The sequence below is a fragment of the Rhea americana genome, unplaced genomic scaffold, assembly GCF_003343005.1.
Source record: "Rhea americana isolate MKP2758 unplaced genomic scaffold, rheAme1 scaffold_6, whole genome shotgun sequence".
Classification (NCBI taxonomy): domain Eukaryota; kingdom Metazoa; phylum Chordata; class Aves; order Rheiformes; family Rheidae; genus Rhea; species Rhea americana.
In genome coordinates, this window is record NW_028186756.1 from 4,648,289 (window position 1) to 4,674,062 (window position 25,774).

General features: G+C 41.8%; 1 protein-coding gene across 2 annotated transcripts in view; it reads left to right on the top strand.

The window, feature by feature from the left end:
- Positions 1–20,663, top strand: part of IL1RAPL2 (interleukin 1 receptor accessory protein like 2) — a 373,876-nt gene extending 353,213 nt beyond the window's left edge. For both annotated transcript variants that reach the window (XM_085319646.1, XM_085319647.1), the window contains 4 exons: positions 2,546–2,691; positions 8,722–8,865; positions 10,861–11,031; positions 19,901–20,663. In XM_085319646.1, the coding sequence (XP_085175772.1) occupies positions 2,546–2,691; positions 8,722–8,865; positions 10,861–11,031; positions 19,901–20,598 (1,159 nt within the window). In that variant the 3' untranslated portion in view covers positions 20,599–20,663. The remainder of the gene's footprint in view (positions 1–2,545; positions 2,692–8,721; positions 8,866–10,860; positions 11,032–19,900) is intronic.
- The last annotated feature ends 5,111 nt before the right edge of the window (positions 20,664–25,774 follow it).

Sequence of the window (25,774 nt, forward strand, 5' to 3'; positions counted from 1 at the left end):
TTTTTTTTCATTTCAGCCACATCTTATCCTTTTGTACTGTTCATTGGGAGTTGACAAGCACCACTGATTTATGTATGCATTAAATGAGCTAATTATTCTTACAGTTTGTACATTAAACTAGAAAAAAAAAAACGTTATTTTCTCAACTTGTGGGAATTGGCATATGTTGGTAACATTGCTGGCAAAGTTCCCAACACCCTGACAGGGACAGAACTTCGTCTACACCTGTGGAGTGAACACTGTTGCAGCTTTAAAGTCTAACTTGTTGACATTGTTTTTCTTTTCTTCCCCTAAAATACTGTGCTCAGTGTTTTCTGGACCAACTGCAAAACACAATCAATTAAAAGTTGTACACACATTATAAAATTTTAGGTGATTGTGTTTATTGATGACATTAATTGATCATAAGCTGTATAGTATTGGTAAAAAGAAAAAAAAAAAAGGCAGGAATAAAAGGTTTAACCCCAGTAAGAGCTTCCTGCATTTTGTTACCAACATGCTGTTTAAGCATCTGTTAGCATTTGCATGATAAAGCCCATTCTAAGAAGTTGTCTCCATAGAGATTGCAATTAATATGAAAATAAGTGAAAAAAATTCTAAGTTCATATTCCTTTTATAAAAGCTTCTTCTGTAGATGATCAGATATTATTTAAATTTAGGTTAAGAATTGATTATTTTATTTTACATAGATTCACAATCAAAGTTTATTTTATCTTAATTATAATCTATCTTCATAATTGTTACCATGAGTAAAATATGCTGATTGTAATAAACACAAGACAATTTGAACATTCACAAAGTGCTCCAGATTAATGTCTCAGATATTTTCTTTGCTAATGGTTTTATTTGTTCTCTGTAGCATGATTTGTAGGCTAAAATTTGTGGAGCATGTTGTTTACCAACAGAGAAGGAAGACTTTCCGATGTACAAAATATTTCATTGTATATGTAGAATATTAATAGGTAAATGAGAATTGATTTATCAGACTCACAGGTATTTAGACTGATGAAACACAAGCAAAAGATTTGAGTCTGTGAACAGATCAGGGTCTCTTGGATGCTTTCTATTCTGGCCAGAAGTGATACAAATTCAGCATTTTTTGCGTTATTTTCAGCACTTAGAGTCAGGGCTAGAATGAGAAAATGCAGTAGTGTACAACAAATGAGGATGAATTTGCAAAAAAAATGCAATTCAGCCTTTTCCAAAGTAAGATATATACCTGTTATTAAACAAATACTTTTACAAGTTTTTCAGCTAAAATGGAAGAGGATAAATTGTTGTGGATATTCTATTTGTCTTCTGAGTTTTTGTCAGATCATGTAAGCCTTTAAAAGCTGCATGCTGTATGAAGTCTTACCATAAATATGTGGTTTATAAGTCAGGCTTAGATCTTTGAGTCTCAAGTGCAATGTGCACACACTTCCATTCTGATTTGTATTCAGATGCAGAGATTCACACTTGCTGTGTGAAATGATTTACTTTCCATAGGAAAACATGTGGTTTTTGAACACCCAGAAAACTTTGGTTTGTAATAAAGAAGTTTGGGGGTGGTGGTGGTTAACAGGAGAAGCGGTGTCCAAGCAGCGCAAACAGCACTCTGATTAATGGCCCGTTTTCCCTTGTGTCTGATTACCATTAATGCACCAGTCCACAAAGAAAACACTTCTTCTTTTGGTGAACTTTGCTGTTATTTATCATACCTTTGGCTCTTAGTGCACGACACTATCTTTTCTTGGTGAAACCCTGCTGGACTCACAGCAGTACTACATGCGCTAGTGCGTTCACGGTCTCTGGCCTGAGCGTGCATCATGCAGTTTATGTTTATCTCCTTGTTTATTTTTAGTCTAAATCATCATCAAAAAACACTTGCTTTTACTTTGCATTTGTTTTAATGTTCGCATTAGAATAATCACAGAAAAGACTGTACCTCTGGCCTGAAATTCTGCTAGAGCTTTCTATTCCTTTAGTGGGGATTTTGCATTTCCCTTCAGTGCTCTCAAAAGAGCAAAGAGCTCTTGTTCTTGACACTGTCCCCTTTTAAAGTCATAATCTAGCAGAAAAAAAGAAAAGGGAGAATTCCGCAGAGTAGCTTAGCTCCTGTGGCCGGTACGGTAGCCTACGTTAAAATGTAGAGCAAGATACAGCCTTTAAAATATTGCCTTATAATTTGCTCTGCTATGACTTAATAATGTACTTCTCTGGAAAGTGAGTGCTTATTGCTGCTTTAAAAAGCATTGGTTTTAGCATATTAATTCTGGGGGAGCTGAGGTAAATATGCTATGTGCAACTGTTGAGCTCATTGCCCCTCTTCCTACATGTGGTTCAGCTCCTTGCTAAAGACATGAAAAGAAAAGAGGCTTTTGGACAGCAAAGATGATGCCTATTTTAAATTTCTTCCAGGTACCTTTAATTTCCTCTAAGTCCTTCTCCAGGAGTGCAAGAGGCCTGGGACACTTCATATCTTACACTGATAAGTCATGTTTTTTTAAGGTATCTTCTACCTCTTTTTAATTGCATTAAGAGAAGGCTGTATCCTTCCTTCCAGGCTCCTCAGAGAACATCTTGGAGAGAAGGAAGTTGAACTGACGCTGATCTTTGATGCTGTGGAAGAGGCAGATCTGGCTAACTATACGTGCCACGTGGAGAACAGGAACGGACGGAAGCATGCCAGCGTTCTGCTGCGCAAGAAGGGTAATCATCAGATACCTGTGCCCTCGCCCCCCGAGAACCCACCCGTCCCAGCCGGCCCCCGCGCCGGGAGCGAGGTCCTGCTGGCCTCTCGGGCCCGGGCTGCAGCTGTGCGCGCTGAGTGGAGCTGACCTGCGCTTGGGTTATGGCTTCAGTTTACCGTTTGTAAAGAAATCTAATGAACTGTTCTTTAGTCACTGGTGAATAAGCTTTGCAGGTGATATGCTTGCCTCGAATCAGGTCAGCAATAAAGTCAGTGGGAGTATTTCAGGCTAAAACACCCTACAAATCTGACCTAGAGTTGATGGACTGTACCCCACAGGTAGTGGTGTGACAGGGAGAGTTAAAATGTGCATTTCTTACAATATGTATTTCTTAAAATATGTGGTCAGATATTCTCATGGTTCTCCACTTCCTAGCTTTCCTGTTTAAATGGAAAACTTGAAACACTTGCCATACATTTTGATTTTTAACTGCAGCAGGAGTGAAAACATTGCAGTGGGAGCTACAAATCAGAGAATTACCTCATCATTGTGTTACCTTGATACTCTACCTAAAAGTGGGAGTGCCAGTAGTGACAAATTATCTGTAGCAAAAAGCAAACCATTTGGTTTTGGATGTTCCAGATTAAAAGGTGCTGCTATGCTCTGCTGTTCATAGAAGTCATTATGCTAAGGAGAGTAACAGTATTTCTTTACTGTTCTCAGGTTAATTCAGCAGCCTCTCCTATTTGTAAATAGGGTGACATTTAAATTTGATTGTGATATCTTAAAAATGCAGAGTATTAACAGGTACAAAAGCTGTAGAACAGTAGCTCTTTGGAAAGCAAGGAAAGATTGCACACTCGGAATACAACAGTAATGGGAAACCACAGAGCCATCAGCACAGGAGATTGACTGAAGAGTTAATAATTTGTTCAGGTCTCTGCTGTTATTCTTGGCTGTAAATTAGTTTACTGAAAGAGAAAAAGGAATGTTTTCACTGGGCACACGCACAGGCTGTGATCCCAGCGGTGTTCCTATCCTCTGTGTGCTTGCAGACCGCTGAGCTGTTGGTGTTGGCTAAAGTAGCTAGCCCTCTCCAACCACCACGTTCCCAGTGAAATCCCGCAGAAGGTTCACCATCTGGGGACGGTTTCAATAGGCTGTGATAGGGAAGGGAATCAGCAGTTGCCAGTGTCCTGGCTTTAGAGGCAAATTGCTGAAGCAGCTCAGGAGCCCTGGCGCTGCTGCTACAGCTTTGCCCATGCAACCACTCCGTTCAGGTCTCCAGGCAAGATCAGAGAGTCAGTGCAGGGTTTAGGATGCAGTAGGGAAAGATTGGGCCAGGTTTCTATTCATTTCATTTATATTCATTTTCATCCAGCAGAGATGTCATAAAAACAAATACTTTTAAAATATTCTACTAGCTTAGAGTTAGCGAGTGTAAAATGGGGGAAAAGAGTGAGCCAAGTAAAGATCTCCTAGCCAGAGTGCTACCTGTTGAAGGTTAAGACTGCGTACCTGGAAGAGCTTAGCTTTCTGTTTGGCTGCTGCAGCATCAAGGGCTACAGCTCCTCCCTCGGCAGTGGGAGATGCGTTGATGCAACGCGCAGCCCTGTCCTAGCTAGCCAGCCCCTGGCCAAGTCAGCCACAGCCGAAGAGAGGCTGTGGTGACATGTGCTTGCTAAGAGACTGCAGAAGCCCCCCTGGGACCATGATAGGGACTCAGCAGCTCTTCTCTCCCAGTGCTTCTTCCCCCCATGTACACTCTTCCTTGCTGTTAGTACCTGAGCATGCTGCAGATCTACCTCTTACCCAGAGTAGACAGGACATTCCCCCTACTCAGGAGGTTCAGCTAAAAGCATGCTGGATGCTAAAGACTGCTTCCATAGCTATAATTTGTGCCCTCAGATAACCCGTATAAAAGCAGAGGTGAGGGGTAAGGGTTATTGAGACAAAGAAGGGCTGCTAAGGGGAGGAGATCCTTGGGTCAGTGTCCCTCTTTGTTCCTGTTCTTACATGTGTAAGGTCATACGTGTGAATGTAACTATTCAGTCCTGCCAAAATCTATTGGATCAAGTCCTACTTGTACAGTTTCCTATGCGTGGAAAAGCTTTATGTCCTTCTAGAAAGGAGACATAGCATAAATTAGACTTTGTGCTAGGTAGTGGGGATAAAACACAACACAAAAGGTGTAAACCATTCTGAGTAACAAGGGCACACAGTTGTAACGTGGAACACACATGAATGAATATTTAACATATAAATTACCAGGACATCACAGCTTTAAGTAAGGAGTCTGGTCATCATGATGAAGGATTAACCTCTTTAGAGCAGAAAGCATGCTACCTTTCCATCCGTTGAACACAGTAAATATATGACTGATAGTAAATATATCTTTGTTGACACTGCTAAATGTTCTGCTGTGTTGCATATATTAGAATAACAAGCCAGGCTTATTTATAACAAGGAAACGCAGACCTTTCCGAGCTCTGCTGAAATTATGGAAGAAGCACTGCTGGGTACAGAATTTGGAAATGTAAAGGATCACTTCTTAGCTACTATTTCATTTCTTTCTGCACTGTGGCTGTAGAAGGCCTCTTAGGCATTCTCAGTAGTTACTGAGATAAAATATTGATAGATAGAATATCTATTGAATATATATTCAATCACTTTACATGCTGTTTATTCCTAGTATTTCCACTGTTCTTTGCTTGTCCCATTGTCTTATTTTTTAGAGTTTTCATTAAGTTCTTAGGAATTCTTGACCAAAGTTTTCCTTTCTGCAACTTAATATAAAAACTTCTTATCCTAGCTTTCTCCTGCTTGTATTTGATTGTAGAGGAAATTTTACTGTAATCCAGGAAATACTAGTATATTTACTGATCTGTGATAGGATTTAGAATGGGACTGGTAGAACCAGTATCCTTTTCTTGACCAGTAACCTTTTGTGCAAGTCAAAGAAGGGATCATGGATTCTTGTTGTGATATATTGTGATTTTGCAGGAGTTGGGGGACCTAGGGAAGGTAAAGAGAAGGCACAGATATCCCTGTCCCTCTTCTCCCCAAGCACTGCCTGCTAAGGGTTAGCTTTTCCACATTTGGCAAGAGGTGCTTTTCTGCACATTACATCTGCCCTTTCTTCAAATGTGTGATTGCAGCCCACTGCGTGCACCCAAACTAGCATGACTCAGGAGTCCACCTATACTAGGCTAGGATAAAAGAGAGGAGTAATAAACAAAACCAAATTATAGCTAAAATAATGTTGAAGTCTTTGCTGAATTAGTGGTTGAGGCCTCATGAATGCTTTATAAGAATCCAGGAATGCTGTCTGCACAACATTGGTGTATGGACAGCTCCAGAGTGTGTATCCTCAGTCAGGATTTTCTTTTTTTTTTTCTTTTTTTTTGGGGGGGTGGGGGAGTGGGGAAGAAGGTATCTAAAAAGAGAAGCAAATCCAGCTTCATACACCTAGCTCTACCAATGCAAAGACAGAATTGGGCTTGTTCCTGAGACCTGAATGCCACTGTCTGTTCCTATCATGTTCTTTACTGACTGGTTTCAGGAACACTTTATTTGCTTTCATGTAGTTCAAAAAATAAATTGCTTTTTCTTTTTTCGCTCTGTGCTGTCCTGGGATGTTTGATACTTGAATTACATGCAGTGACAATACACATCTACTTATCCCTGAAGTTGTGGAAATAGTTCAGAATTCCCTCAAATGAATTTGAAAACAGTCCAGGATTTTTCTGACTGAAGTCTAAGTATACTATTAAGTAACTGTCCTGGAACATAAATAGCTTGTCAAGAACTGCAGAATAAAATCATTCTGTGCTCTTAGTGGAAAGAAGCAATGCATTTAGACAAAAGTAAATATTACAATGATGTTGGCTCAACACTTAATTTCAGAAAGGCTGCCTTTGTTCAAAGTATAAAGGAAACATGTTTTTTTGATATTGTAACTAACAATGAGGAACCTTCTTAGATATATTTGAGTCTTGCTTTTTAGGTATTTATGGGAAATTTAATATTCCAGAGAGCATAATCCTGTATGTAATGTGTTGTGGCTGAATTCTTTTTCAATCTGAATCTGTCTGAATATGATTACTTACTGATTTTTGGTCACTATTAAGGCAAAAGTCCAGATTCAGCTCGTTCCCTGGCTTTTACTTAACTGCCCTTCCTATTGACTTCAGTGAGAACCATCTGAGGAGAAAGGCGTTAATCAGAGGCAGGGCCCCAGAGCTGGAGAGGTATGAAAACGGAGCATTTGGGGCTTTTCTCCGTTGCCTCTACTGTAGAACAGAAATAAGGAGCCCAAAAGCCTTGGCGTTCTGCCTTCTTAAGTCTGGAGGTGAGGGGAGTTACGAGGCAGAAGGATGAGCATTAGAAAGGCAAAAGCAGATCTATACCACATAATAATAATACAGTCTACACAAAAAGCTCTGTCCTTGGACCTTTACTCTGCAAGGTAGCATAGGTCAATTTAGACTAAGTTGAATGCCCTTCTTTATTTTCTTTATTTTCTTTCTGTCTAAGCTGGCAGTCTTGGAGTAATCTCAATTTCCTGGGAGAAAAATTTCACTACAACACACAAAGCTGCTTTCTCACTGAAAAATGGTTTTAACCAACTCTGCTCTCCATTTGACCAGATTTATCTCAAGAACATATGCCAGCTTTACCATGCAGTGTAATAAAAGTCCCATAAATTTTCTGTGTTCTCAGAGAGATTAAACAGCTATTATAATAGATTTTTTCCATCTTTTAGACCCTGACTTCTTACCAGACAGACATCAGAGGTACTGTAAATTGGGAATAACTTGACATCTGATGTTAATTATTGAAATACAAGGCATGGGAAGGCAAGAGTAACCCCAAAAGATACACAACTAATTTTCTTTTTGTCTTGAAAATGACACGAATGACATATCAGTAATTTTTTTTTCTGACCTAAGTTTTAGAAGCGTGAAGATCACGAAAACTTTATGTCTCTCTAGGATTAGAGTTTTTATATCTTCACATTGTATTTATCACAGCAGTAAATATCTTTGTGACATCGTATCTAAACTAATATAGGCTGTTGAGGCTGTTGTCATCTTGTGTCTTTTATGGCTATGTAATATGCCAAGTGGTGTTACTAGCAATATTGTGTTCAGAGGACATTTCAGGCTAAGCAACACTACTGTGAAAGTTAATGGCTGACGTCAGGTCGAGCACTGAATTGGTATTTTATATTCTTTTATCTTGGTCTGTCATTGGTTTGCTGAATGACCTTGAACACATTGCTTCACTCTCCTATGCCTCTGTTTCCCCAGCTGTAAAAGATGGATAATTCCGTTTGAATGAACTTGTGAAGTACTTTGCGACAAACCGTTTGTGATGTTTCCTAACAAAAGCATCCCAGTAGGAAATTTTAACTAGCGCCAGTTCCCATTAAAATATAATGTATACTAAACAAACGTGTGAGAATTCTGTTAGTAGCCATCACAACTCAAACGAAGTAGCTCTTAGCAGCCGGATGTTTGCTCCCAACTTCTCACGTTATCTTGGGTGCTCTAGATGCTCAATTAATTTTCCAGTGATTCAGCTGAAGGTCTGGCTTGGCAGGTCACATCAACTGATACAAAAGCAAAGTTTAATATTAATTTGGGGGACTAGAGTCTCACAGTGGAGGTAGAATATGTCTAGTACGTCTATTCGCACATGCTGCATACAATGTTAGGTGCACTTTGCCAGGACAGAAGATTCAGTCAAACTCTGCAAGCACATTAAAGATCGATTAATCCTCAGTGTAAAAATCACTACATAATTCCTTTGCAGAAGAATTATGATTATAGCCTCAAATGCATTCTAGATGGCAATTTCAGACTGGCAGTAGAAAGAATGAATGGGTAAAGTTAAATAACAGGTAATGAACAAAAAGTTAGGCATCCTTAATTGTACTGTGGTTTTAACAGGAAGCTGTGCAAATTTGTGTGGGATTATACGATAGATTAGAGCAATTTAAGTTTGGAAAGATTATAGCTTTTCTGTTTTTTCTTGCTAATTTTAGATTTGATCTACAAAATAGAGCTTGCTGGAGGATTGGGAGCCATCCTTCTTCTGCTTATTTTGCTTGTGACCATCTATAAGTGCTACAATATAGAGCTGATGCTGTTCTACAGGCAGAACTTCGGAGGAGATGAAGCGGCGGATGGTAAGCAGCCTCTCAGGGAACTGAATATACCGCGTGGAAAGATGTCAGAGCCCAAAGCGATGAAACCTGTGGACTGAAATGAATCCCAAAAGATAAGCTGCTGCTAGTTTAAGTCCGAACTGCCTAGCATCCAGCAGTGTAAGGCCCCAAGACCTTGCAAAGCCTGTGGAAATCAGTGAGCCTGTTTGGTGATGTGTCTCTGGGTCATTCATGCTGTAAGAAAACAGGAATGGGAAGAGGTGCTCAGAAGTCTGTTAAAGAGGCTTGATACAGTTTGTGACCCGATTCCTCAGGGAAACCGCTCGCGTGTAAGTCAGTTCAGGTTGTGCAGTGCCACCTCTGCCCGGCATCAGTTGTTCCTGAGAGCCGTACTGTATTCAGGCTGTCTTCCGCTGGATGTTTTTCACTTTACATTCCCATTAAATTGTTTTCAGACCACCAACTAACTGTGGTAACTAGGACAATTGTTATTCCGGTTAACTAGTTACCTCGGTTAGTTGGGAGTCTGAAAACAGTTTAATGGCAGTGCCTGGAGTGTACGTTTAGGAATAACACGGGGTGTTTTTCAGCATTCCCGCCTCCCCAGCACTTCAGTAGCATCTAATCTGTTCTGTGCCTAAAGCTAAGCATGTATTTTTAAATTGGAGATTCAGTTGCTAGGAATATAATGTGTTTTTGCTTCTGTGAGGCTCTCCAATGGCTTTATCACTGGCCATGGCAGCACGCTGGGGTTTGCTCTGCTGCCTTTGCAGAGCTCTCGTTCGTGGGGATTTTGCCTCCCTGATCCCTCGATGGCTGGCTGCTCGTAAACTGTTTTGGCAGGCTCCCTTACTGACAGGGGTGGCAGGTTTTGGACAGGCCTCCAAAGCTGCTTGGCCTTTGTATCTTTGCTCTTTGTTCTTCTGTCATTTTTCCGTCAGTAACTGCCATTTTAGTAAGCTGTTGATTTCAGAGAAATACCAGCAAGCCAGGTGGACCTTCTCCCATACAGCTCTCGCGACACTAGGCAAATTGCCTTTCACAGAAGTGTAATTATTCACATGCTTTCCGTTGCTGTTACCCGGATGGATCTGGCTTTGTGTAAAGAATAAGAAGAAAGTAATCGTCGTTGCAAGGTCATCAGAGAATGCATTGTATTATGATTAGCTCTTTTTTTTCTTTTTATCAGAACGTATTGATGAGTTTTAACTGCTTTAATTATCTTTCATGTATGCAAGGTTTTATGCATAATTGGTGCTCAGCAATCCTACATTCCTGCAATTTTGTTCTCACAACGTTAACTACTTGATTTTTCATTTTCTGAAATAATGGCAGCTGTGCTCTTCCCTCGAGACTGAACTGCTGAAGGTTGACTTGTCCAATATACTATTTTCCATTACTATGGCAAAATAGCAAAGAAAAGGATTACTAAGGCAGCCCGATCCCAGTGTGGATTTAGCAGGGGAGAGGGAGATAGGGGGTGCATGAAGGCCTTAGGCTCCTCGCCTTTTCGTGAATTTCTATTTTTTACTCCCCAGTCCCAGTCCTGGTGCCACCTCCGATCCCAGTACAGTCGCTGGCTCTTGGCTCCATGTGTTGGGTGCAGAGAGCTGAAGGCAAGCCCCAGAGGAGGAGGAGGAGGAGGAGGAAGGTTGCCCTTTCTAGCTGAACCTCGGCGTGTGGCACCGCGTGGCGCAGCGGCCCGTGGGCCCCGCTCACGGCTGGGCGCGAGCTGCAGGCACCGTGCCGGGGCACGGCCCTCGCTGCACCCCCTGGCTCCTAGGTGTGCTGCCCGCTCGCACATTGAGAGGCCCAGATACTTCAGAGTGGCCTGGGTCAAGTGGCCCCCAAAGTTGTGGCATTGCCTTTAAAGCCTACCAGATTTTCTGAAAGAACGCGTTGGTTGGTTTGTATTTGTCGTTGCTCTCTGCAGATTCGGTATTGACCTGAGTCGCCCTGCGCTCTTTATAGCGCTTTTGTAAGCAGCAGCCTAAGCACAGTATTGCTTTCTTACAGACAACAAGGAGTACGATGCGTACCTTTCGTACACCAAAGTGGATCCTGATGCGTTAGACTGTGATAATAACGACGAGGAGCAGTTTGCGCTTGAAATTCTGCCCGACGTTCTGGAAAAGCACTATGGATATAAGCTCTTCATTCCGGATAGGGACCTGATCCCTAGTGGAAGTAAGTATTTCTGACCTTTGAGTTTTAGCTCTCTCTGATGCATTGTGAAGGCCCGGACTGCACAATAAATACTAGATGTGGAAAATCTCTCCTTGTGAAGTGGTTGCCAGTTTGGAAGCACTTCCTCGGTGCTGCAGATTGGAGCTCTAAGTCAGAGTTTGTTCCTGCGCCACTGAAAGTGAAGGGGAGCTGCCGCTGGTTTTGGTGGAGACAGGAGCTGGACCTCTCCCAGCGGAGAGAGCAGTAAGCTGTCATCCAAAACCTCTGTGTCAGACACAAGTAGCTAAACTGGAGGCTTTTAAAAAAGATTTTGTAATCTCTGTTTTATCATTGAAAATGGGATTCTTTTCAGTAATTGTTTGTCCACAGCAGCTTTGCAAGTAAAAGTCATCTTTCCTATTAAGTCTTGCTTCTTCTCCTGCCTTTGAAGTGTCATAGATAGCTACTTTAGTTCCCAGTTAATGGTATACGTGCAATCTTTTCATTAGGGTTTTGACCAACAGTTGCATTTCTAAACAGTATTGGTATTGAGTAAGTAATACTAATTCCTCAGAGGGCTGCGTACAGTCGAGTGATTTGCTGCTGTTTTCCATGCTGAGGGTGAATTACAGTGGGCTATTCCCAGTCAGTTTTGCTGCAGTGTCAGAAGAGTCTGCAGCACTTTGAATGTCTGTTAGAACAGCTAATACCTTCTTAGCTGTGGTTGTGACATGTGCCTTTCCAGATTCGTTTTTTGGACAAGTCAAAAAAAGATCCTGAGGAGCATGCATCATGTTGATGAATTCTGCATGCAGAATATGTTTGCCTTAATACCATGTTTATTGGAAACGCTGCCTATGTGAGAAACATACCTTTTTATATGAATTCTGTCTCAGATCACTTGCATGAAAAATGCTAGGAGAGAATATGAACTTCTCTCTGAATATGCTAGAACATAAGAAATCTGAGCAAGAAAACAAAGCGATAGCTGTGCTGGAGCAGATGACCCCAAACGAGAGCAGCGGTAACGCAGCTGCGTTTGCAGCCCACCTGCCGAAGACCTGGAACTGCTGCTGTACAGTTGCCGGATGCCAGTGCCTGCCCCAGAAGCTGGAGCCTATTTCTTCTCTGATATTTCAGGGAGCTGGAGACAGAGCTCTGAGCTCTCCCCCTGGGCAGACAGGAGCCACAGCCCCATCAGTGACAGTGACTTGAATTTATCATCTGCATTTGCAGCTTCTAGGTCAGAGCTGTTTGCCATATGAGTTTCGCCCTGTCCTGGAGAGTTAGTCCCACTAGTGTTACCCGTTAGCCTCCTGCCGTGGGGTATTTCAGAAAGGGGACTTGGCTCATAGCCTTTCTAGCTCTGTCAGCACAAGCAATACTGAATTATTAGATACTATGAAGAGAAAATAGGTGGATTTTTGTTTTAAAAATCACAGAACTGCAGTAAATAATTGTTTCCTATCTGACAATATAGCGGTTATATGTAGCAATTACCCAAAGTGAATTGAGGAGTTTAAATCTAGCCTTTCTGTGATAGCTGTACTGAGGTACAGATTAATCTGAAATGAGATTCTTCCTTCCAATTGCTGTATCAACCAGATATTTTATTTTTGTCTATTTTTGTCAGTCAGACACTCAGCAAATTCATGTCATTGCTTTGGGTGTTCATTAATCCTCTCCTGAAAATGTAGGGTACCTGAAAACATCAATTCTCATTTATGAACATTCACAGATTTAATGCGTCTATTTTTCCTCTGAAACTCGCTTCTGCAGTATTGTGGAAGGGCCCGTTCTAGCCTACGGGGCTCCAGGAACGCTCCGTCGGATTAATGCAGAATAAAACGCGTGCCTGCGATGAGTATGGTTTGCATGCTTTGGCTTTGGAAAAGGTAGGGGGGAGAACACTTGATTTCGAGGGTGGAGGGGAGAGGGTGAGGCGGCAGGAAGGAGGGAAGAGCCAGGCTGCTGTATTTAAAAGCTCTCCGGGCCCCTTGGCGCGGGGCAGGGAGCGGGAAGGCGGCTCTTCCCTCGCCTCGCGAGGCCCGGCCGCAAAGACCGCGGGCAGGGCGGCGGGCTGCCCGCCTCCTGGGAACTTCAGGGACAGGCGAGCAAAACTTTTTGGAGAGTGTGTCTCCAGAAGCGGCAGGTGTGACGAGACGCGTAGCTCTTTAGGGTAGGTTTCCGTAGAGAAACGGAGGGTTTGATAGTAATGTTGTGCGCTTTTAGGAAATGTCTCTGCTCTCCGGTACCGCATTTCCTTGTCTTTTGGTGTAGATGTCTTTCCATGGACCATAACGCTTTCCCACTCACTGCTCTGATGTGTTTCCTTCTATATCTTTGCTTAATCGTATGCGATTCCAGTGGTGCAGTAAATAAGGTGTGTGTTGCACGGCTGGTTGTTTCCTGTAATCTCTGCAATTTTGAGGTGCTGCCACAGGAGGGTGTGCGTTATTGCGCTTGCGTCCCGGCGTGAGGCAATACGTACAGCTGCTCTTTGGATTTGAGAGCAAGCAAAAATAGATTTGTTAAATAGTATTTCATTTATCTTTCTTGGAGACTTTTCTGAACAAACTAAAAAGCTGACTCCAGAAGAATTCAGGGACAAGTTTGATTACGGTTTTTATCTAGCTGGTTCATCTTTAACCTTTGGGGAAAAACCAATAGCCTCCGCATCTCCCCGGGCAGCCGGGAGAGACCGTGGGCAGACGTGCGCTCGCCGCGGCTCGGCCCGGGCGGCGAGCTCCCCTGCCCGTGCCGGCGCTGCGTGTCCGAGCTCTGCGTTCCGGCTCCGAGCTGAGGACGCGCAGCGCCGGCGCAGCTGGGCCTGGCGCCGGGAGGGCAGAGCTCACGGGCCGACACGCTGCTTCGCCGCTGGAAAGCAGCTCCCCGGGCTCCGGCAGCAGGGCTGGGTGCCGTTTGCGGTTGGCTTTGGTTCTTAACAAACTCTTTCCCACAGCCAGCTAGACACAGAAACCCTGAGAGCTTTTCAATGCAGTGTTAGAAGACCTGAGGAGACTGAATAGTTGGGGCAAAAGATAGGAATAGTATGTTTTTACTTAAGCTGTTCGCTGTCTGGCTAAGGATGACGTGTCTGCAGAAAGAGAATGATACATTTGCACTTAGCGCTCTCAAAATTGGGGCTGCATTAATGAAGGATATTTTCCTCTCGTTGTTTCTGCAAATGATCTTAAATCGTTAAAGTGAAGAGGTCAAATTGTACCTTTAATACTGGCAATGCAAATCTATTAAAGCAGTATCTAGTTGTTCTGTAAGCGCGTGCGTGTTGGATCTTCACAGCACTGAAGGCACACCAGCAACTCCTTGCAGCACAGCCCAAGGTACAGAGATCAGGCACTAAAAGAGCAACAGTGATGGAATAAAAATCTCCGCTTTTACCTGGAAAATGAGGGGTTGGCAGCACCCCTGGAGAGCACCTCAGGCACGTGACAAGAGGTGTCCAAGGGTCACTGTTGCCATTCTGGTCCTTTGTAGTTTTGTCTGCTCATTTGCAGCTTTCTTACCTGGTGAATTCCAGCTTCCCAGCTTCCTGGACAGAAAAAAACAACGGGACTGTGTGCCAGGGGGCCTCAGGGAGTCGTAATCAGGTACGTGACCCCAGTTTTGTGGAATGGGCATAGAGTAGTAAACACCACTTAGGTTAGCACAACATAGACTACTTCCAGAAATCTGTGGCAGTCCACTCTGTATGAATATTCTACTTTACGATAGTGCATGAGCACAAAGAAAAAAGTACAGAATGGCAATTGCAAGTGGAAGAAAACTGAGCAAAAGCCCGCTCTTTAGCATAAGCTAGGCAGCTGGTTGCCCTGAAGGAGTCCACTGCAGGCCACCAAGATGCTCAGGGAAATGCTGAGGGAGCTGCATTCCTTGAAGAAAAGGCCAAGGAGGAGAAGGCCAAGCGGGAAGCTTATTGTCTTCCCAGTGGGAAAGTACAGAGGTAGAGCTGGATTCTTGTCAGAGGCACACAGTCACAGATTAAGAGGTAATAGATACAAACAGCAACATCAGAAATTCCAGTTAGGAAAATTTCTTCACCTTGAGGGTGGATAGACACTGGAGCAGGACCCAAAGGGCAGAGAAATCTCTAAACTTAGAGATCTTCAAAACCCAACCAGAAAAGGCCCTAATTAGGAACAACTGGACCTAATTTGGTCTTGCTTTGGGCAAAGGATTGACCACAGGACCTCCAGAGGTCCTTTCCAACTTGCTTTGTTCTATGAATCTATGATTCTAAATATCAGGAAGTGTGGTGCCAACATCAGTCACCAAACTTAAAATTTCGGACACTTCAGTCTTTCTGTCATGCAAGGAGCTATCTCCTCCTCCTCCTCCTCCTTGAGCCCTCTCTCCCTTGTCATACTGAATACAGAAAGCTTGACATGGCTAAGTGAGTGGTATGCTGAGAGGGCGATGCGTCACACTAATCTGCTTTATTTGTTTCCATAGATTGTACTCATCAGCTGTCCCTTAGCTTATACAGGGATTATGCCTTCCAGGACAGGGACCATCACTCTATTCTGTGTTTCAGCAGTGTCAGCATCACTGGTGTTGTACCTGAGCTAACACAAGTAATAAATATTTAATAAGAAAAACAAGACACTTAACACTTTCTGTTACAATGAGATATCCAGAATTAGGGTTTGGGAAGCATCCAGATAGAAAATCAGGACTGAATTATTCTCCTGTAAATAACTCTTTCTCAAGTGATAGTCGTCTTGACCCATGCAGCAGAGCTGGTTACTTACAGAGTTGTAGGAGCCAGCTGCTATGGTTGGTGGTTGATACTCCATGGTCCTTGTGGTACGCTGATACGTTTCCCAGAAATATCAGTAAGACTTGATACAATTCTTGATGTTCTTTCTCTCTCCCTCAATTGCTTCTGCAGATTGTCTGAACCTGGTTAATCATTTCTTTTTGTAAGCACCTCTGTGTCCATAGTGTTCATTAATTTTCTTGCTGTCAGTCTGTTTGCGTAGTAGGTTGTCTGGGTCTCTTTCCAGCCTCTGGTTTGTGTAGCTCATTCGAGATTCAGTAGGCAGTTCTGCATGGTTAAACTCTTGCAAATGTGATGCATGTCTCAGATTTCTGTTCTTCGGTGCTTCGAACTACAGCTCAGCATCATTATATGTTAAGTGTCTAGTGAACATATATTTGCTATCAGGTGATCTGTTTTCATTAGTGAAGGGCAACTATGCACGAAGCCATGTTTGTTCATGGGTCTAAAGGTTCTTGCTCTCCGTTCTTCTTTGGATATCATGTTGAACGTGATGCAAGTAAGTTACTGATAGAGCTGCCCAAAATTGTGATTTTCTGACCTATCAGAAATTCGAACATTTTGAAAATTGGTGTTGTGTCATATTCAATTCATGGTGTTTTATAAAAACAAAAAGTCTTGGATTGAAATTAAAATGTTCTTTTTCAATAAAATCAGGTGGGTTGATTCTAATGCTGACATTTTGTTTTATGTTATAGTTTATGATGGAGCTAAAAATTAAAAGAAATATTATTTTGGAAAATAAAAATGAATAATTCCATGGTGACTTTGTTAAGAAGACTTTTTCTCCCCCCACAATGAAATTTCACTGCAGTTGAAACCTTTTTTGGGGGAAAAAATGAAGTTTCAGTGAAACTATATTACCTGATGGAAATGTATCTAGAGAGATATATATTTGGGATCCTAAAATTGATGCTAATTGATACTTTAAATCCTGAAGTCCTAGCTCAATTTCTCCTTGATTTCTTAATCAAAACAAAGATATTGCTGACAAATCCTCAGTAGAAAGGTGAGAGCAACTCTTTTCATCCTAACTTGTCATACAGATAGCCTGGGTTTAATAGCTTTTAATGAATTGAACACTTAAGGCAGACAATTCAACCTGCGGTATTTTGAACCGCCTTTAATTCTGAAGTGAAAGCGGAGTGAGTGATGCAGCAACTCGTATATTTATGCTGTCAGTCTGATCCTGCTGAAAATTGAGATTGAACTCCTGCAGGCTTTAGTGAGACAGGAATCTACTCCCATTTGCGTCACCTTGCAGAAATGTTTCGGTTACACACGTTGGTCCTGTTCTAGAGTGCACCAACAGAACCATATGCTCCAGGAAAGTTGTCGGCTCCTTTTCCTTCCCTTTATAGGTGAAAATTGAGAGGTACATTTTCAGCTACGCCATTTCCCTGGGTTTAGTGGTAGTCACAAGCTGAGGTTATCAGGAATGCTCAGTGTGTCTGGGCCAGATGGCTTGAAAACCTGTTTGCCTTTCCTTTGGGCTTCTAGTTGTGTTTAATATAGAGTATTTCATCCTCAGTGCACCAGTAGACCGCTATATACAGGGAGGCAGTTGTAAACTTGGTATTTTAAAGAGCACCAAGTAGTAATTGTGAAATGTCCTATGTAGTCATCTGTAAAGAAAAAACTCGAAATTGTTGCGTTATCCAGTAATTAAGCTGGACATAGCAAAACATGGGAGAAGCACAGAGGGGAGAAGACTCCATCTGGAAAATTAGGGAATTTTTCCTACCTTCCTCTCCCTTCGTTTCCTGTTCAACTAAAGCAAAGTCTGGTGAGTTTTTGACTGAGCTGGTATAATGGATTATTGATGGGTTGTTGCTATTAAAATTATTGCCACTGGATATTTAAAAAGAGATGAAAGTGGAGTGATTTTTTTTTTCAGTAGGTGCGCACAGTATATGCATAGCTGTGCTTATCACTAACTGGATATGTGGTACGGAATGGTATTGTGTCCTGCGGAGAATTGTCTGTGCATAGCCGTATTCTGAGTTGCTTGAAGGAGGAATGAATATCTCAGGAAAGATGCATGATAGCTTGTTGTTTTACTGTATCTTGCAGATTCAACCTCTAATGATGAAGCTTCCCACCTAAATTCTTTCTTTTTGGGAGCAGAAAGAAAGGAAGAAAATGAAGAGTCTGAGCTGTTGATACATTGGGATAATCTCTTTCCATTGTATTGAACATTTCTACCTTTCCTTAAGTTTTGTTTCACCAGTTCTGCTTATCATTTTCTCAGTGTTGCTGATTTTCTGCCCCCCCTCCGCTGCCTCTCCCATGGATTTTAGTGTTGAATTTTTTTCATCAATGAGTAAACATTTTATACAGAGCAATGTGAGGGTTTTCCTCAAATATTTTAAGAAGAAAAATTAAATAACTGTAAATGCTGCATGATTAAAGAATCATAAAACATTAACTAAAAGTCAGGATTGTTGCATAGACATTTGTAATGTATGTGTATGTCTTAAATTTGTCTGTCTGTAGGATGTTTACAATTGCCTTTTTTCATTTGTGAAAAATTCTTCTTGCTGCTAAGTGGTGAAATAAAACATTGGTAAAGGCAGATTTTATGCTAACTATGCCTTCAGTCTTATGAAAATAAGCTATTTTAAAATGTTCCTATTGGTCTATTTTGTAGCTAATTACTTTACTGGAAGTGGTGTGAAAAAGCATGCTGTGGTGTGGTGCCTGGGACTATAAAAATAAGTCTTGCAGTAACAGATGTTGAATAATGCTGTTATTTGTAATCGTTGTTCCTGCTAGAGGGCAGTGTGTGTAAGCGAGGCCCTGCCCTGTGCTGAGTAAAGATCTGTTCTGTGCAGCTCTTGTGTCCAAGTCTTCATTTATAACCCGTGCTTCTCCTCCGTTGTCAGACAACACATCCTGGGTAGCGTGCTCAAGAAGTTCATGTAGTTAAAAGATACATATATATATATATATATGTATATATTTATTTATATATCTCCTCTCTATGTTTGCAGTCATAGTGCTGTGCAACCAATGAACACTTTTCTGACCTTAGTATTTTTTTCCCCTCAAGTGTTTGCCTTTTTCTGGACTTGATCCAAAACCTACTGAAATTCACTGCAGTTTGTTCACATGAGTGGGTTTTGGATCAGGTCTGTGGATAGACCAGTTTCCCATCGTGTTCCATGTCAGACCAGTGTAATTGGCATCTCCTCTCTATTATCATTGGGGCAAGTGAAATTTGGAACCAAAAACCAAAGTCCAACAATATTTTGTAGTTCGGTAAGCTGACATCATGGAGCTAATGATGGGGCTAGCATTTCTGCTTACACTGATCATCTGCAACTACTTGGCGTGCATAAATAAAAGAAGAATAGTGTTTTCTTTGTCACTTTTGTCTCAGAAAATAAATACCTCCAATATGCTTAAATTTTCCATTTGTTCCTGTCACTTGTGAAGTTTCTGTTAATACCTTGGGTACATAGAAGCACAGGTTTGCAATATTAAAAGGCCGTGAAGAATGACATTGTGCTTTTGTGGTCAATACCTAAAGAAGAAAGAGCTACCGTGATGCTTCTATGCAATAGTACGATTTCTGCATGTGATAAGGGCTGATTTCTTTTTGAGCTCTTGCTGGTTACACATTGTACACCCTGCAGCATTCTCATGTCCCACATTCGAAACACAAGACCTGCTTCCCAAAACGTACTTCCCTCAATGCAACTTTAATCATAACCAGTGTTAATGTTAAAATTTACACAAATACTGCATTCATCTTGGACTCTATTTTTTCAGTAAGTTAACTGTATATTTTGATTAACTCAAATGCATTTACACAGTGAGGATATTATGTAGATGTCATTGTGTTGAGATGAATGGGAAAAACAGTAAAGGACAGAGGATATTACTAAGGAGTTTTCTATATGTATTCTATAAGCGTGTTGTGATATGCAATCCTATTTTTGTTGGAATATATTGTGAAATGCCCCTCGTCTGAAATGGTGTGGAACAGTAAGCTATAGGATTTTGTTATACTTAATTGCAAGCCTGATATTTTGATACAATAGACTTCTTTACTCTTTACTCTTTCTCTCTTTCTATAATTTTTAGCCTACATTGAAGATCTCACAAGATGTATTGAGCAAAGCAGAAGACTCATTATCGTGTTAACTCCAGACTATGTTCTAAGGAGAGGATGGAGTATTTTTGAGATGGAAAACAGACTCCATAACATGCTAGTCAGTGGAGAAATCAAAGTTATTTTAATTGAGTGTACTGAATTGAAAGGGAAAGTGAATTATCCTGAAGTGGAATCTTTAAAGCACACCATCAAACTTCTCTCAGTGGTCAAGTGGAAAGGACCAAAAAGCAGCAAACTGAATTCTAAGTTTTGGAAGCGCCTAGTCTTTGAAATGCCAGGGAAGAAAAAGGAGGTGGTGTCTCGGCGTCAGGTCCTGGATTCTGCAGAACAGGGCCTTTTTGGAGACCTCCAGACTGTACCCTCTCTTGCTGTCACAGGCACTTCTGCCACGTTGGTAGAATCGCGAGCTGATTTAACTGATTACCATCAGGCAGATTCTGTGCAAATGAGACACTATTGCAGAGGATACGAATACGATGTGTCAGCAGCAACATTGCCAATAGCTTCCATAAGTAACCATCACACATACTGTAACATACCTTTGACACTACTAAATGGACAGCTACCTCTTAACAGTACCGTGAAGGATCCCCAAGAGTTGCACAGGAACAACCCATTGCTACCTTTATCAGCACAGGAGCTTAGCTTCACCAGTGATATTTGGTAGTGAAGATCAGAACGCTTTTGAAACGCTTTATGACCACCATGAAGACGCATTTTTAGAGAACTTTACCCTAGTCCCATGGGGTGTTAAAATACATTTGAAGCAGCAGCACACTTATTTGCTTTTCTACTTGAACCTTTTTGGTTTACATTTACAAATTCTTGACAAAAGGGACATTCTTTTTGTAACCCAATAATGTCCTTCCTATCTTTCAATGTACAGTTTTATTGGTCCTTTAAAAAAGAGGGGGGAGAACAAAAACACATCCCATCATTTTACAGTAGGTTTACAATCTGGGATGAATAAATGTTCACTGTATATGATCTCCAACATCCATATTTATGTAATAGTATTTGAAGTATACAGAAGCTGTTGGGTTTTTCCATATATCCTTCAGTACAGATTGGAACTTCTAGTATCATGTCATGCTACAAAAATGATTATCTCCTTCGTAGACCACAAGGGATGAGCCATTCTTAAAAGGAAGGAGGAGGAAACCTTCCCAGTAACGTTGTCTCACAAATACATTTTAGAAGATGACCAGCTCAAACAATGCAGATGAAGTGCTCCCAGCTTTATCAATAAAGTGCATAGTAAAAGTTACTGCAGAGTTAATCGCCTGCTCACATCAGCATCTCTTCATTTTATTCTTGAGGCATGTTGTACTCCTAGTCAATGGTTAGCAATGTGTTTTTATTAAACAACTTAGTAGAATATTGGAAGATGTTTAGAAGGATTTTAAACAGTTTTTGTGTGGATTATAGATTATTTCACAATTTTTGCAGATTTTTTATGACTTTTTTTAAAGAATTTAATTATAAATTTATCTGTTGGTGAATCATTGGTTTGAAATTTCTTAAGATCTCTTGACCTGTTTTAAGATTTGTAGTAAAGGCAGTGTGATTTTACATAGGGTTTTTTTTTCCAAAATCGATAGTTACAGTTTAAAATTAATCTTCTACTGAGGATGTCAGCAATAGAAAATAATTTCTACAGCAATATTAAGAAATGAAGTGCTAAATTTTTCAGGTTTACTAGCAGTCTGACTTTAATTGCAGTGATAATCACCTGAGACAGTTCTCTCTGTTTATCTACCTGTCAATTTATGTACCTTTTAAATATGGCTGAAGCAGGAATATTTCTGCTCTCTGTGCAACTAGTAAAAAGTGGTGTTTTTAAGCAGCTAGTGAGGTCTTGCATGTCTCACTTACGTGAGTGATCCTATCAGTAAAATGAGGATACAGTAATTCATCTGTTGTGGAAAACATTCTTGCTGCACGAGGATGACAAGCGTTATACAGGTACTCAGCATCGCGCATTACTACTGAGCGGAGTTTTCTGCCAACCAATATGTTTCATGAGGATTCACATACTCAAACGGTTGAGGTTTGCAGAGTCGGACCATGGAGACAGCAGTATTCAGGGCAAAAGTTCTAAATAATGAAGGTAAAAGCCAGTTTTGCAGTGTTTAGCAAAGCTTTAAGGAAAACACAGTAGACATGAGAGTTTTGTCTCAGTAAGATCTGCTGGAGCAAGTCCCCCAAAGTGTTTTTATGGCAGGCAACCTTGCCTGTATCTCAGTATCTTTTTAGTGTCGCTCTCTGTGATTACATGAGTAAAAGTTAGTGCTCTGCTCACAGCTGCCTGTGGTTCAATCAGCAAACGAGTCCAGTAAATCCTTAACATTTTTTAGTGATTCTTAAATTGTACCCTACAGTCAAATGGAAACAAACACCAATCTGAGACTTAAAAAATTCCGAATGGGCCTGAAGGCCATGAGAATGACCTCAAATGCGCAATAACCCATGGATGTTCAGTATTCTTGCCATTACTTCTTTCCCCAGTTAGTTATTCTGTGGCCTCTTATACCAGTAATTATCTGTAAGATTTTTGTTAGGTTTTAAATAATACATGTTTCTCTCTCTCTTTTTTTTTTAGTGTTATTATGCATTTGACACAAACACAGAACATGGAAAACTAGCAATGATACTAATTTATTACACAGTATTGAACTATAACTTGCTCTTTTGTGAAGTTAAGTTCAGAACATATAGGTGTTTAATATACGTATTTTTCTACCAAGAAAGTGATTTTACCTCCAGTATGAATATGTGTTTCAACTCCCTCCCAGAAATTTAAAAAATTTGCACTGTTTTATAAGTGTTATAGACTGTGTTTACACTGGCTATATTCTTTAATGCGAAGTGTAATTAAAAAAAAAACAATTAAAACCTTGCATGAGAAGAGTTGCATATGTTTAAACGAAAAGCTGTACTTTTCATTATTTTCCTTTTCAACTTAAATCTGGTTAATTCACATAGAATGTTCAGTGAGATTTTAAACCTACTAGTTCTGTATTAAGCATGCAAACTCCAAAAAAGGAAAAAAAAATCCATATTCTGGTTGGTCTGCTTCTTTTCTTTACAATGATTAAGTATGGGTAGCAGATTCATTTACCTGGTGACAATATTTCTCTTAGCGCAGTAGCCATTCAAAAGCAATCATGTTTGCACTGAGGTAACATGAAAAGAACAGTTTTTCACTCATTTTGCAAAGTACATTGTGTAATATCTATGTATCGCTATATTTTAGTTATAGATGACAACTCACAGTCCGCTTGAAGATTTCAAAGTGTATATTGAGTACTGCGAGAATATATACGTAAACCCGAACTGGCTGTACCCCTCTGCTTTCGGTGTGGGGAAGGGGACGCGAGCCCGGGAGCTCTATCGCTCCCTTAATTTCACGTGACGAAGCTGCTGCGTGCTGGAAGCCTGGCGCGTCCTTCAGCAGCGTTTAAGGGTCTGGCACCCGAGCGCCGTGGGACTGGGAGCTCGAGCCCGGGGCAGCCGCGCCTGCAGCTCCCTGCAGCCCTCCGCCCCGGCTCCCTGCCCGCGGCCGCGGGGCCGCGCTGGCAAACGCGGCCCAGCTCCTCCGTTCGAACTTCACGAGCTGAAACGGGTGCGTCGCTTTCCTTCCCCTCGCGAGAGCTGCGTACCGATCGCGCTCGGCCTGCCGGCGCGGGCGCTGGGTGCCGCGGGGCCGGCGGTGCCCCGGGCTCGGCGGCGCGGTCTCGCCCCGGCGAACGTCGCTGCTGTAGCTGCTGCCGGCGCCTTCTGATCTCTGGGTCACGTCCGTTTTGAAGATGGATCATTGCAACGTTTGGAAACTATTCTCGTGTACTTATCCTTGTGCGCGATGTTTTACAGACGTTTCAGAAGACTCTTTATAAAAATGAGCTAGAAATTGGAAGCCTATTCAGTCTCTGCAGATACTATTTTCCTAAGGAAAATTTTCAGACAGAAAACAGTGTAGTTTTGAATGAAGTAACAAGGCAGAGTGAGTATTAGCAGTTTCGGGGGGGCTGTGTGCTGGACCAGTGTTTCAGTAATTAGTATTCCTGTCTCTAGATGCTGAATGAGAAAGCTGTATAAAGATATTGCTGTCCTCTCTCTGCAGGTCTGCTCCAAAACCCGTTCAAGCCAACAGAAAGAGCTCCATCAAATTCAGCATACCTTGGATTAGGTCCTAAAATTCTAGGTTTATTGTGAACAGAGGAATAAAAAAGAGAGAAAGAAGCCAAGAGACTAATAACCATTTGCTTATTTAATCTGCCTAAAATGAAACTTATTTTTGTTTCTGTTTGGTGCGGATGTGCTGCAGGACTATTCAGCCTTGGGAAAGGAATTTAGTGCATTTCTTTGTTATAAACAAGATAAGGACTTGGGAATAAATAAGATACTTTTAGGAAAAAACCCTTGTGATTTTTAAGGGCTTCTGCTCTGCTCTCAGTAGCTTCTTCTGATTCAAGAAGCTCTCTCTGTTCAACCAAATGCTTAAGCACACACTTAAATTCTCCTTAATTCAGTGAGAAATGCTTTACTGAGTAGGGGCCTGAAAGAGTGATTTGAAGACCAGTGCCGGAAATCATGGCATTTAACTGCTTTTAGAGTTGTGCCCTTACGGAGAGCCTCATAGCAGCTTTTCCGATGTCAGTCTTTGAGCAGATCCAAGTCTTAGGGCAGAGCAGCTGTCACACGTCTCTCAGTCCCGGCTGCAAGAGGGAAAGTCGTTAACGCTTGGCAGCCGGGCAGCGACGTCCCCCAGCGCCGGCGGGAGCCGCAGAACGATGGCTTTTCGTGTGTGTCCCGCTGGGGCAACCGGGAGCTTAAGGCACAGGCGGCAGCAGTGGGGCGGCTCGGCTGGAAGTACAACCTGCAGGAACCCCCCACCTCCAACCAGCGTTTTGTGCATCTTCTCGCCCTGGGCGGATCCCATGGAGGCTGCAGAGTTGTTGGAAGTTTAAAGAGTACATGCAGAGTGCAGAGAAGGGGAAGGAAGAAGAGAGCAGCCAGAGTCCAAGGGTTTTCCAGACGAAAACGACGATTCAGTATAGCACAATGACACTTGCATGGATGCATTACTTTTGTCCACTTCTCAATGGACATTGGGCGAAGTTCCCCAGAAAATACCGTTCCTTGCCAGTGAGCTCACTCTAGAGCTCTTGTTCTGATCCTTTTAAAATTAAATTTCAGTTTGCTGTTGGATGGGAAATTTTCTGGGTTTTCTCCCACAGAAAAGTGCTTTTCCTTTGTGTGTGTGCCTGTGGAAATTCCCCACCAAGTAGCAGCTCGTGCTTCCTGCTGCTCCTGTGCATTTGAAAGTCGCCCATAATGCCACTAGCGTTACTCCATCATCTCTGGTGAGTCAGGCAAGGTGAGTGGTTTTCCACACCGCTGATCCCATCACTACTGTGTGTCTGCTAACTCCTGGTCCTGGCGATTTGGAGGACATCTCAGCCTCACTGCTGCCCCGTTTGGTTGCTGCCCGCCTACCGCCATGGGGCTCAGCACTCTCCAAATACTTCCTTTTGGCCCCAGTTAGAACAGCATGTATTAAAAATATGGGGCTTTGGAATACTTCATTACAGGAGGAAAATAAAATCAGAAAATGGAAAAGTAATGAAATGCCATGTTCTTGCAAGCAGAAAGAACATGGTGATTTACATTTTCTTGTTGCTGAAATGTACTTTGCTTTCCTAAAGAAATGACAGTGTTTGTGATAGTGAAGGAAGGACAGCTTTGCAGGGCTTGCCCAAGAAGACGTTGGATCATTCCAGTGCCACCAAAGAAATTCAGAACAGAGCTTAATAAGGAGACTCCAAGGAAGTATAAAACTA